Source organism: Galleria mellonella, unplaced genomic scaffold, assembly GCF_026898425.1.
Source record: "Galleria mellonella isolate WM207_F2 unplaced genomic scaffold, CSIRO_AGI_GalMel_v1 utg158, whole genome shotgun sequence".
Lineage (NCBI taxonomy): Eukaryota > Metazoa > Arthropoda > Insecta > Lepidoptera > Pyralidae > Galleria > Galleria mellonella.
In genome coordinates, this window is record NW_026442003.1 from 2,951,686 (window position 1) to 2,966,620 (window position 14,935).

The following is a 14,935-nucleotide window of genomic DNA, read 5'->3' on the forward strand; positions in this document are numbered from 1 at the left end:
GGTTTATACCTAATAATAAATGTATCACAATATCTCTATCCACTAGACTCACTATCACTTATCAATACTCCACTACTAGGCACGGATCTCCCTACAGCGTTCATCGCCTTTGCCCTTTCCATCCCCAGTATGTTGTAAACTGAGAGAATAACCCACGACATACTAGTGCGAGAGAACTCTAAGTGTGCAATACCAAAAATAGGCCATAAGTTAATTGTTAAAGGTCGTCTTAAGTAAGACGACCCACCGTACGCTGCAACTACAAAAACCAACGTATTGGACGTTGGACGAAAACCAACGGATGGGCCATTGTTAAAGACAGAAATCTTGTAGAAATTGATATAATTTTATTAATTATTTAAAATATTTTAATTAATTATTAATTAATAATCATTTGGTGTATATATATATATATATATATATATATATATATATATATATATATATATATATATATATATATATATATAAATTAAAAATATTATGTAACAAAACTTCAACAGATGGGAACACTAACTTAATTCTTATAATTTTTTATTATTATTATTTTATCAGTCTATAGGCGACGGTTACCACTTTTCATCAGGTGGGCCGTCAGCTTGTTTGCCATTCTAAGTTGTATAAATAAAAAATATTAACAATATTTGCGCGCCCAATTACGTTTAAACCTAGCTTTCTATACAGGGTGGAGGGGACAGGTTGGCAAAAAGTGAAACAGTGAATTCAGACCATTATTCTGAACTGAAATACAGTGGAAATTATTTCCGGAAAATTTATTTATTTTTCCTTTAAAACCATGTAATCTACGATATGTCATAATATGAAGAAATAATATTATTCTATAGTGAAACATTATGAAATACCAAAAAAAAACAGCAATGTAATATACGTATGAAAATTCTACCGCGACGCGCGGAACCAGCTGTGTAAAGTCAACGCCACGAGCGTACGGAAACTACCTACGAGGAAGCAGCACTGAGCGCGCGTTGTAGGCATCACGCGTCGCGTGGATCGTACAGTTTCAAATACATTGCGCGTCATCGAAACTAACAATCGGTAATTATACGGCTGCGGTGCATTTCCGGTGGGAAAATAACCAGCCATCTGTTTCAGACCATTGATCTGAATCAGCCGTTTTCGTTTTGACCAATCTGTCCCTTTTACCCTGTATAGGACACAATCCAATTTACTATAGCTACATATGTTTAATTCTGCTAATTATTATATAGGTAAACACATTAGATCGGTAACATCAAAGCGGCTGTTCAACAAGACAGTAGCTTAGCAAGAGTGAGTGTTCCAACTCCGACCGCTTCCACATGTTCAATCAAACAGCAATAAATTCCTTTCAACAGTATTCCTAATTAAATACTTTTCAATGGAAAGCCAACAGGTTCACTAAACGTGATTGTGCTCACGTAATGCGACAGATGTCGTTCGCGTCGGCGGCCACCGGCAGCGCGCTCTCGCCCTGCAGCGGCGGGACGTCCCTGCCGCCCTGCAATAGGCCGGACGGTTTTTTCTTCAATGGATGATAATGAAATAGCAACCTCAACCGCGCTATCGGTATACACCGGCGGGGCACCAGTGAAGGACGATAGGTGAGGATGAAGCAGGCCAGTTAGCCCATCGTGACGAATTCAACAGGAATTGTTCACGATGGTTTCTTGGGAGAACCACGTGGAAGTCGACCTAATAGGGCATATTGCTAGCAATGGGGCTGTCAAACTCTATTGCTAACAATCCCTTTCCCCCGAGGCCGAACGGTTTGGTATACTAGGAGCCCACTCTAGTGACTACCCTGTAACTTGATTGCCATATTAGAATATGGCAGTGAAGTTACACGGTACGGGAGTATAACATCATAGTTCTCAATAATGGGAATGTATGAGAGGTACCGTGGGCGTCACAGTGTACTCTGCGATTTGCACTGTTCATGTGTATAGGTAACGTTTATCATTTTCCACCAGGTGAGTTGTCTGCTAGTGACAATATTGTTAAATGACGAAACTGTGGAGTGACGAGATGTATGAGTGAAGAAACTGTGGAGTGTTGAGACGGCTGAGTGACGAAACTGTGGAGTGACGAGATGGCTGAGTGACAAAACTGTGGAGTGACGAGATGGCTGAGTGATGAATCTGTGGAGTGACGAGATGGCTGAGTGACGAAACTGTGGAGTGACGAGATGGCTGAGTGACGAAACTGTGGAGTGACGAGATGGCTGAGTGACGAAACTGTGGAGTGACGAGATGGCTGAGTGACGAAACTGTGGAGTGACGAGATAGCTGAGTGACAAAACTGTAGAGTGACGAAACTGTGGAGTGACGAGATGGCTGAGTAACAAAACTGTGAAGTGACGAGATGACTAAGTGACGAAACTGTGGAGTGACGAGATAGCTGAGTGACAAAACTGTAGAGTGACGAAACTGTGGAGAGACGAGATGGCCGAGTGACGAAATTGTGGAGTGACGAGATGGCTGAGTGACAAAACCATAGTTTGATGAGATCGTTGAATAACAAATCTATTTAGATTTTTGTTGTTCTCTTTACAGTCGATATGCACAATTGATGGGCTATTTATTTATTAGAAGTGAGAGTGTTGAAGTGTCGAGTATCGAGGGTATACTCACGGCGGGCGGTGAGTGTGAGGCGGCGCGGCTCAGCAGCCGCCGCAGCCCGCGTCGCTTGCTGTCTGTGCCGCCCCGCGCAGCCCGCGGCTGAAAAATCGTTTTTTTTTAAATAGATGATAATGGAATGGTAACCCCGCCTGCACTATCGGTATACACCGGCGGGGCACCAGTGAGGGATGATAGGTGAGGATGAAAAGGCAGGTCAGTTAGCCCATCGTGACGAATTCAACGATAAATTAGTCACGATGGTTTCCAGGGGGAACCGTGTGGCGGTCGATTTGATAGGATATTTTGAAAGCAATGGGGACTAATCTCCCCATTACTAACGGTCCCTTCCCCCTGGCTATATCGTCTAAGATAACTGGGCCTCTAGACAAGTGGCAAGAGAATTCGTCGATGGAATCAACATAGCTAGCGAGTCCGTGAGTTGGAATGAGTCACCCGGCGTTGCTATCTCATTCTGTCTCACGGACTCGCTAGCGATGTCGATTCTATCGACGAATTCGCTTGCCACTTGTCTAGTGGCCTTGATGTACATACTTCAATCATTTCTTTTTATAAATACACTGGCAATGAGCCCCGGCTTCGCATGGGCAGGTAGAAAGACAAATTATTATTAATTATTAATTACCAGAGGGAGACTTTGTACAAAAGTCGATTGCTTGGGTACCTCTGTACCATTCGTGTTTCAACCGTGAAGCAGTTGTATTTGCATGGCTGTGTTTCGGTTTGAAGGGTGGGATATGGCGTGAATTTACAGGGTACAGAGGAATAACGCCTGAGTCCTCAGGAATGGCAACGCATGGGGGGTATCATGGGCGAAACAGTATACTCTGTTATGTCCATGGTACTGCTCATGTCTATAGGCGACGGTTACCACTTTACATCAGGTGGGCCGTCTGCTTGTTTGCCATTCTAAGTTGTATAAAAAAACCACTATTAAACAAGAGCCTTCCCATAGAACGGAACATGGTTATCCGCCAATGGTAAACTGGGAGATTACCATGTTAACTAAATAACCTAAATCTAACCCAAGCAGCAACTAAGCAGGCGGATTGGCAACCGCAGTTAGGCTTTTAGACATGTTTTAAGTGGGACGCTGCTGCCCATCCCTCACGCTCCCTTAGTGGCCTCTTACGACACCCACGGGAAAGGAAGGGGTGGCTTATTCTATGCCGGGACCACGCGGCTATATATAATTATATACCAAGTCTATCTCGATCTACATAAGTTCTCACCTCGTGTTCGGACACAGTGGGCTCGCTTCCATTCCGCGCGGCTGTCTGTCCGTCTGTCCCACACGTGTAGGCCCCACTTGCTGTGCCATCAGCCGACTTGCTGTTGCTGGGGCCGCACTCACTTGGTGCCTGAGCTGCAAGTAATGAGTGGGAGGAAGGGATTGTCAGTAATGTGGACAAGTTTCATTGCTGGTAATGTAGCCTGCTATCAGGTCAACCTCCACGTGGTCCCACCTGGAAACCACCGTGCTGAATTCCAGATGTATTCACCACAATGGGCTAACTGACCTGTCTTGGGGGAAAGGGATTGTTAGTAATGGGGACTGAGAATCCCATTGCTAGCAATATACCCAACCAGGTCGACCTCCTCGCGGTTCCCCCTGGTCAACTATCATGGTTAATTCCTGATGAATTCATCATGATGGGCTAACTGGTCTGTTTTCATTCTCATCTATCACCCTTCACTGGTGCTCCGCCAGCGTATCCCGTTAGCGCAGGCGGGGTTACCATACCATTTTCACCCATCAAAAAAAAAGACTGACCTGCCTTTTCTGGTGGGAAAGGGATTGTTACTAATAAGATTTATCAGCCCCATTGCTAGCAATATAACATGTAAGGTATACCCTGGAAACCGACATGGTTAATTCCTAGTGTTCCCTCAAGGGTGGTCACGATGACGATATAATGTTGCCTTCTGGACTTACGCAACTCTTGCGTGCCGTCGCTGGCGGCGTTCCCACGCGTGGGCCGGTGGGCCGCGGCCGGCGGGACGCCGTCCTCGCAGTACTTCAAATATTGCTTTATCTCCTCCGCGCGTTCCATGTACCTACACATAATTTTTTTTTATTGGATGAAAATGGTATGGCAACCCCGCCTGCGCTAACGGGATACGCTGGCGGAGCACCAGTGAAGAGTGATAGGTGAGAATGAAAACAGGCCAGTTAGCCCATCATGATGAATTCATCAGGAATTTACCATGATAGTTTCCAGGGAGAACCGCGAGGCGGTCGACCTGGTTGGGTATATTGCTAGCAATGGGATTCTCAGTCTCCATTACTAACAATCCCTTTCCCCCCACACATAATATTTAATACATTTTTACTTATAAAATGAAATATCAAATTTATTAACACATAAAAACTATAGCATGGGGTTCTTAAAAAGGGGGATAAAGAGGTTTCTTCAGGGCCGGCAACGCGCGCGTAATACCTCTGGTATTGCAGGCGTTCATAGGCTGCGGTAACCGCTTACCATCAGGTGGGCTGCATGCTTGTTTGCCACCTCAGTGGTATAAAAAAAAACACCGGTCATGGTCGCGTGTAGATTGTGTGACTTAGTCGACACGTGGAGGTAATCAGGCGAAATCTCAACGATTGCGTTATTTCATGTCTTTTATACGACATATACATGATGTGGTCCATTCTATGCCTTGTGGTCCCGGCATAGAATGGACCACCCGTTCCTTTTCCGTAAGTGTCGTGAAAACCGACTAAGGGATCACCAATAGTTTCCGCAGCGCACGCGGCGAAAGATATTTTATAGCATTTTTTTTTACACCTCAAGTTACGTTACTAAAGTTTTAGTAAGGATCCCTAGTCTTTTCTAGCAATAAATATAGCCTATGTCACTCAGGGTGAATGTAGCTTTCTAATGGTGAAAGAATTTTTGATATCGGCAAAGTAGTTTTTGAGTTTATTCATTACAAACATACATACACACAAAAATACAAATCTTTCCTGTTTACAATATTAGTATAGATAGACTAACTATAGAATTTTTATGTACAATTAAGTATAAATAAATAAATAAAGCTAATATAAAAATAAGATAAGCCGGGGCCCATCGCTAGTATACTAGTATTTCGGCGAAAGAATTACATTTTTTAATATATATACCAAGTATATAAGAAAACATTACAGGCAAATACCAGCGCAATGTTAAAAGAAAATAATCAGATCCGTAGCAAGTTGACGAGATTGTCACAACATGAAGAGTTCGCCACAACATGACAAGTTCGTTACAACATGACAAGTTCGTAACAACATGACAAGTTCGTAACATCTTGGCAAGTTCTTCACAACTTGACGAGTTTGTGCCAAATAGCCGCCTCGTGCACCGACCTGGTGAGCTTGGCGGTGAGCGCCTCCTTGCGTAACGCGTCGGTCTGCACCCGCGCGGCCGGCACCAGCAGCTGCAGGGCGGCACTGTATGCCTGCAGCGCGGCGCGCAGCTGCCCGCCCGCGTCCAGCTCGATCGCTTGCTTGATCAGGCCCACCGCCTTCGGACAAACAGAGACGGAGGCTCAATATATGTGAACTAATATTACTAAAAGGAAAAATTTAATTTCTTGTATGTTTGTTTGTTTGCGATAAACTCCAAAACTATACAACCGATTTTCAAAATTCTTTCACCTACAGAAAGCTACATTATCAGCGAGTAACAAGCTGTTATTTAAATAAAATGCTCAAGGGTAAACATTTTTTTTTTATTATAATTATAGCCGTTAACTGTCCATTGCTGAACATAAGAGGAGGGGGGGGGGGGGTTTATGGTTATGGTGGTTACGCTTGCAGGTTGGTAACACTTATGCCAATTTGGTACGCTGCTGTCCATCCCTTGCGCTCCCTTAGTCACCTCTTACGACACCCACTAGAAGGGAAGGGGTAGCCCATTCTATGCCGGGACCACACGGCATTATTACATGTAAGTATATTATCTATACTACGTTTAAATTCATCTTTAAACTACTTTTTTAACTCAGCGACTGCGGGAGGGGGGGGGGGAAGGAATTGTTAGTAATGGAACTAGAGGTCCCATTGCTAACAATAAATCTTATCAGGTCGACGTCCACGCGGTTCTCTCTGGAAACCATCTTGATTGTTTTTTATGAATTCATCACTATGGGCCAACTGACCTGCCTTTTCATTCTCACCAATCACCACCCCTCACTGGTATTCCGTCAGCGTATCTCGATAGCGCAGGCGGGGTTACCATTCTATTGTCATCCGTTGAAAAAAAAAATTAAAGGGCTGGAGGTAGGCTAAAGCTGGCCTTCTCTATGTGTATATAGGTAATCGACTAGTTAAGACAGTACCTTGTCGTAGTTCTCCCTGGAGGGCATGTGGTCCAGGTCGAGGTACTCGTGCGCGAAGAACTCCTCGTAGCTGATCCTGGTGTCGGGGTCGTGCTGCAGCAGCCGCGTCAGCAGCTGCACGCAGCCCGCCGACACCGACGAGTTGCGAGGGATCTGCGCCAAACACACCATTTGTTAAACCAACAGAAAAAAGTTAGAACACCCACTTTGATGTTTTTTTATACAACTTAGAATGGCAAACCAGCTGACGGCCCACCTGATGGAAAGTGGTAACCGTCGCCTATACACATGAGCAGTACCGTGGACATAACAGAGTGTACTGTTTCGCCCATGATACCCCCCATGCGTTGCCATTCCTGAGGACTTAGGTGTTATTCCTCTGTACCCAGTAAATTCACGCCATATCCCGCCCTTCAAACCGAAACACAGCCATGCAAACATAACTGCTTCACGGTAGTAACACGGTTTTTTTTTTAAACACAGGGCAAACGAGCATGCGGCTCACCTGATGGTAAGTGACTACCGCCGCCCATGATCACCCACAACACCAGCGGCATTGCAGGTGTGCTGCCGGCCTCTTAAAAAGGAATATGCTCTTTTTTTTAAGGTTATGTTGCCGTATCGGTTCGGAAATAGTGCTGCTGCAAGTTGATTCCAAAGAGTGGTTGTGCGTGGGAGAAAGTGCCTTGAAAAACGCACGGTGGAGGACCGCCACTCGTCCAGATGGTTGGGATAAAATTTTAGTCTGGGACAGAGGTACCCAAGCAATTGACTTTTGTACAAAGTAGTAGCAAAACCAGTTATTTCAATTTAAAGATCAAACTACTGTATCGATTTTTTTAAAATCTATAGGGCCAATCTGTAAATATATCTTTTTAGACAAAAAGGGAATTTTTCAAATAGGTCTGCAACTGATGGAGTTAGACGGTAAAGGGATTGTTAGTAATGGAGACTGAGAATCCCATTGCTAGCAATATACCCAACCAGGTCGACCTCCTCGCGGTTCCCCTTGGAAACTATCATGGTTAATTCCTGACGAATTCATCACGATGGGCTAACTGGCCTGTTTTCATTCTCATCTATCACCCTTCACTGGTGCTCCGCCAGCGTATCCCGTTAGCGCAGGCGGGGTTACCATACCATTTTCACCCATCAAAAAAAAAAAAACACTGAGGTGACAAACATAAAAAAAAGTACAACGTAATGTGTTGTAATGTTATTGTGGTCGGTTCTAACGCTACTGCACTGACCTCTATGGGCGCTTTCCGCTGTATCTTGTCGACGAGCTCCCGCAGCGTGGCGGACGAGTACGGCGCGCGGCCGAACAGGCACTCGTACATGATGACACCTGGCGGACGGCGACCGAAACTATTGGTGAACATACATACGCTAATCCATTGTGCGATAATAGATAATTTATTATACTAATAATAATAATATTATAGTACATTACTGCGACGGCCAGCAACTGAGGCATTGATGGACGAACGTGCAAATGTGGGCCGACGCGTAGCCGAGGCACACATACGTGAGTCCATCATAAAAATAAGTAGTAGTTCATCAAAAAAATGAAGCAATACTTGATATATTCGTAAAATATAAACATACAATACATACATACATATATTATACTATATAAATTATCATTGTAGCTTATTATATCCCTTCGCACTGGACGGAGTAAGCAATATAGCTAGTTTGCTTACAGTACAGCTACATATCGTACAATCTCCATTATCCGGATATTCGATTATCCGGACTTATTATTCACGGCTCTAGTTAACAATTTAGAAGTGGTATTATGGTATTATATTATATAAATGGTATTATCTTTATATCTCGTATTTTTTTTTTATATCGTATTGTCTAAATCACGTATGACATAATAAAAAAAAAAAATATTAAAATTTAATTACGTATTGTTTTATTTGGCTTTGAGATTGATTATCCGGGTTTTCGATTATCCGGAACACCGCTGATTTTATTTGATTCGGAAAATCAAAATTGTACTATAATTATTATAACAATTCAGACTTGTAGTCTGAATGGTAACGCATGAGAGGTACAGAACGCAGGTACAGTTTACTCTGACACATCCATGGTGCTGTTCATGTCTATAGGCAACGGTATTTTTTTAATGGGTGATAATCGGTATACACTGGCGGGGCACCAGTGAAGGATGATAGGTGAGGATGGAAAGGCAGGTCAGTTGGCCCATCGTGACGAATTCAACGATAAATTAGACACGATAGTTTCCATGTGGTACCGCGTGGAGGTCGACCTGACAAGGTATATTGTCAGCGATTGCCATTACTAACAATCCCTTCCCCCCTACAGGCGAGGGTTCACGAGTGGCAGTGTGGACGAGGCGGGCCGGCAGCTGGTTTGCCGTCGTGTGCGTGCGACTCACCGACGCTCCAGAGGTCGACGCGGGCGTCGTAGCGGCCGGCGAGCATCTCGGGCGCCATGTACAGCGGCGACCCGCGGACCGACCGCGCGCCCTCTAGCGACAGGTGCTGCGCGAAACTGGGAAACGCTTCCTTTAATATTGCTTCCTTATTTCACATTTAATTATTTATTTATTTATTACATTACATCTACTGGGTGAGCTTTACAGTCTTCCAATACTCTCACCCAGGGAACCATCAGTACAATAACATATATTTCATCGTGTTTCAACCGTGAAGCAGTTGTGTTTGCATGGCTGTGTTTCGGTTTGAAGGGTGGGATATGGCGTGAGTTTACTGAGTACAGGGGAATAACACCTGAGTCCTCAGGAATGGCAACGCATGGGGGGTATCATGGGCGAAACAGTATACTCTGTTATGTCCACGGTACTGCTCATGTCTATAGGCGACAGTTGCCACTTTCCATCAGGTGGGCCGTCAGCATGTTTGCCATTCTTAGTTGTATAAGAAAAAAAAATATTAAAAAATTCTAAATTTCTGCACACAAACACTATGTGGTCACTCGACGAGACTCCAGCAAGTACCAGCATTCAAGACATCCAGTTATGGATACTGTATGATCCGTATTGAGTTAAACGCTGTAACCATGGCAACAACAGAAATAATCCTCACGTTGACCACTAGATGGAGTTGTTATTTTAGTATGTGTGTGCTACAACGCGATATTAAGATTTCTCACCTGTCTATATAAGCTCGAGAGTATATTGCATAATTACAATAAATCTCATCTGGTACGGTTCAAGGATGTATTTATTTATTGGAAACTAAATTAGAACGTAACTAAACGCATGTTAACAAGGGTTTGTTCAGATACCGTTCCAAAATACCATTGATTAGTTTCAATGCAAAAGATAGGGGAGTTTGCTTGACCAACTCTGTTCTTGTATAATAAATACATATAAATAAAACTCAATGCTAATTATAGTGGCTGTATAGTCCCACCATAGATTAGGCCCCCCCCTTCTTTTCCCGTGGGTGTCGTGAAGGTGGACTAAGGCGAGAGATAGGCAGCTGCGTCCCTCTTAAGACATCTCCAAAGCCTAACTGCGGTTGCCAATTGTTCAATATAATGACGGGAGCTGTTCGCTATACTCACCCAAAATCGGCAACTTTCAGTATGTATTTCCCGTCCGATCCCTTGTGTAGCAACAGGTTGTGAGGCTTGAGATCCATGTGCACGACGCCTGCGGAAAAGATATGTAGTCGAGTTTCAAAATGGATATATTTTTTTTTATTTTACCACATTTCAATAGAGAAATAAAACCTTACTAATACTATAAATGTTACAGTCTGTTTGTTTGTAACTAACATTATAAAATTGAATATACACATATATTATAATAATAAAATAAATCTGCATTAATATTATAAAGAGGAAAGATTTGTATTTTTGTGTGTATGTATGTTTGTAATGAATATTTTTTTGCCGATTTCAAAAATTCTTTCACCATTAGAAAGCTACATTCACCCTGAGTGACATAGGCTATATTTATTGCTAGAAAAGATTACTAAAACTTTAATAACGTAACTCAAGGTATTAAAAAAATGCTATAAAATATCTTTGGTCGCGTGCGCTGCGGAAACTATTGGTGATAGAACAAAAGTATGTTCTACAATATTGAAGAAAATATCAATAACTACAAAAAACTTCGCGATACTATATGTCCGGCTATTATCGTTATGTCACAATAACCACTTTTTAAAATGTTGTAAAAATGTCCAGCCGTGCGAAGCCGGGACGGGATGCTAGTAAATAAATTAAGTACAGTTCACCTTTTTCTCTGAGAAACTTGAGCGCAGACGCCAACTGCTGCAGGAAGTATAACACCTGGACACAACAAGAGGAGACAAGTGAAAACAATATGTCGCTTCTGTTATGTATGACGTGACGTGAATTATGACGATACTGAAAACATGCTGCTGTTAATCATATACATGAAAATACTGTTGTACACACACACGCGCACACACACACACACACACACACACACACACACACACACACACACACACAACACACACACACACACACACACACACACACACACACACACACACACACACACACACACACACACACACACACACACACACACACACACACACACACACACACACACACACACACACACACACACACACACACACACACACACACACACACAAAACACACACACACACACACACACACACACACACACACACACACACACACACACACACACACACACACACACACACACACACACACACACACACAGACGTTTTTCTCTTTTCTCTGTTGATCGTATTCATAGACCATGTAGTCTACGTTAGCTCAGAATAGTGTGGACATTCATGTGGTACAGATGTTGTGCAATAAGAAAAAGGAAACAAGGTAGTCACCTGCATTTCCGGCACCCTGCCATATCGGTGTATGTATTTGGAGAGGTCGCCGCCGCAGCAATACTCCATTATAATGTAGATGTTTCTGAAACATCATCAGTTTGTGAATCATCAAGCCACTCTTTCTATTTAAACAATTATTTTCAATAAAAAAAATTAATTTTCTTTACTTTTAAGCTTTCAAAAGAAGCAAGTTCTAAATATGTTTGAATTGTTTTGTAATTTTGTTGTATGTATATATGTATATAAACAGTATTCCTGGAAAACTGACCTGACTGACCTGCTTCATCCTCACCTATCGTCCCTCACTGGTGCCCCACCGGTGCCGCACACATTAAAAAAACAATCTAATTAAGAACTCCTTCTTTTTGAAGTCAATTGATAAATTGATTGATAGATTGATAGAAATTTTCTCAAAAGCAGTTCAATAGCCTCGTTTTTAAAACAAAACAAACTGGTTTTGCCATGACTTATAAGACAGTATTTTTTATTTGTGTAATAAAATTGACTTGTTTTTAATTTTATATCTATTTCTTTTAAACGTCCGTAAATATAAGTGCACCAACTTGTCGTCCCATGTGAACTCCTTCATCTGCACGATGTGCGGGTGCGCGAGGGTCTTCAGCAGGCGTATCTCCGTGATGAGGTTGTCCACCGCCGTGCCCGACTGCTTCACCTTGCACTTGTCAACACATTTCACCGCCACTACTGAGCGGGCACCAACCTACGCAATAACCATACAATATTTGAGAGCAAAAGGAATTGAAAAGTAATGGAGGCTACTAATTACTAATATCCTATTTTTTTTTTTTTTGATGGGTAAAAATGATATGATAACCCCGCCTGCGCTAACGGGATACGCTGGCGGAGCACCAGTGAAGGGTGATAGATGAAAATGAAAACAGGGGGGGAGGGGGGTGGAATTGTTAGTAATGGGGACTAGCAAGCCCATTGCTGGCAATATATCCTATTGGGTCAACCTTCATGCAGTTCCCTCTGGAATTGTAGGTGGTTGATTATTGTTGAATTCATCACGATCAGTTAACTGACTTTATCCCCACCTATCATCCCTCTCTTTTTTGGGGACTAGTGACTTCTTCACATGGAGGGTATTTTCTCTTATTAAAAAAAAATACCAAAACAAGAGCCAGTGAGCAACCCTGCTTAAAACAAAATTATATATTAATCCAATACCCTAGTTGACCAAAATAGTATTTTTTTAAACCAGTGTACATAAGAAAATACAAAAAAAGGAAACAAAAGACTTTAATGTAAGTGCTAATTTCTCAGAATAATCGACTTGATAATTACATAACTACAATTTTAAAGTGTGTACAGAAGACTTAATTATTTTTTTAACTGGTATATTAATGTTATAATCTTAAAATAAATAGTAAACAGTGTCGAAATAGATTGTGGTTTGAACAAACCTTCGTATAAGCTTTGTATACAGTGGAATAGCTCCCCGAACCGAGTTTCTCGGTCACCACATAACCCTCTATTTTCGGAAAAGACATTATCGTAATTTTAAAGCCATTTATTGTGAAAGAAATTAATTAATTTTATTAAAAGATAAGAATTTTCTCATGGCATAGAAGAAATGTCATGTTTTGTTTTGACTTTTGGTTTGACAGTTTTTTGACAGCTACTGATGTTGCATTATTAAAAAATGTAAATTAGTTGCGTTCAATTTTATCTAATGTTTAAAAAAATAAAAATTTTAAATGTTTAATTATTTATATTTTAATTACCTCTAGCTCATTAATATTTAGATGGAGCGTCGAGTATTATAAATGATCAGTCAAATACTGGCGGTAAGTTATTTTTTAAACGATTTTCAAAGAAGGAGATTTGATACGATAGACAATTACGTCGTCATTACCGAATCGATTTGTATAATTTTTTTTTGCGATCAATAGAACCTCTATTGGTCTCCTGTGTTGGTCCCATTTTAATTTTGTAACGAAAAAATACAGTCATTTATCTTTGTAGACTAAAAAATGCTTATTTTGAATTAAAATTTACACCTAAGTAAATACACGATTCCTCGTTTAAAATTCAAATACACATTTTCATTTTTTTTTATTTAAAGTTAGTTTTTTTGCAGAGAAAAAAATAGGAAATATACGCTTTTATTGTATAGATCAGGGGTCTGTAAAGTACGACCCGCGGACCAAAGCCGGCCCGCGACATTCAATGTCTTATAGTTGTTACTATATCCATTATTTTTAAAACTATTTTGGCTCTTGGAACATACTGAAAAAAATATTATGGCTTCAAAGTTTGGAGACCCCCTGATATAGACGAAGAGTTATAACAAAATTATAGTTCTTTATTTATAGCAAGGCAATAGATTACAGATTAATACATTAGTAAAATAAATCTACATCTACACTAATATTATAAAGAGGAAAGATTTGTATTTTTGTGTGTATGTATGTTTGTAATGAATAAACTCAAAAACTACTTTGTCGATTTCAAAAATTCTTTCACCGTTAGAAAGCTACATTCACCCTGAGTGACATAGGCTACATTTATTGCTAGAAAAGATTAGGGATCCTTACTAAAACTTTAGTAACGTAACTCGAGGTGTAAAAAAAATGCTATAAAATATCTTTGGTCGCGTGCGCTGCGGAAACTATTGGTGATAGAACAAAAGTGTGTTCTACAATATTGAAGAAAATACCAATATATGTCCAACTATTATAGTTATGTCATAGTAACTACTTTTTAAAATGTCGTAAAAATGTCCACCCGTGCGAAGCCGGGACGGGCCGCTATTACATTAAACAGCATTAAATTCGCTCCAACAACTGCTCTGCATAACATTCGATATTATATACATTAAAAGAATGACGGCTATAGATTTAAAATAATAAGTTTTTTTTGTTATTTTTTTTTTTACAACACAGGGGGCAAACGTGTATGCGGATCACTTGATGGTAAGTGACGGCCGCCCATGATCACCCACAACACCAGCGGCATTGCAGGTGTGCTGCCGGCCTTTTAAAAAGGAATATATACAGTGTTAGTAAAGAGTTTATAATACTGTATGGTATAAGTAGATAAAGTAAGTTTGAGCGCGGTAGTTTCCAACTTCCACAAGGGGTCCCGCGGGCG

The 14,935-nt window shown here is 41.3% G+C and overlaps 1 protein-coding gene across 1 annotated transcript; it reads right to left on the minus strand.

Moving 5' to 3' along the window:
* Positions 1–466: 466 nt before the first annotated feature.
* Positions 467–13,432, minus strand: LOC128200133 (serine/threonine-protein kinase ULK3). Its single transcript, XM_052892461.1, has 13 exons — positions 13,246–13,432; positions 12,382–12,539; positions 11,816–11,900; positions 11,204–11,258; positions 10,527–10,614; positions 9,373–9,488; positions 8,213–8,310; positions 6,963–7,115; positions 5,989–6,146; positions 4,573–4,694; positions 3,869–4,002; positions 2,631–2,717; positions 467–1,498 (listed from the first exon to the last, which is right to left on the minus strand). The coding sequence occupies exons 1-13, from the start codon at positions 13,330–13,332 to the stop codon at positions 1,415–1,417; spliced, it is 1,425 nt and encodes a 474-aa protein (XP_052748421.1). The 5' UTR covers positions 13,333–13,432; the 3' UTR covers positions 467–1,414.
* Between the last annotated feature and the right edge of the window lie 1,503 nt (positions 13,433–14,935).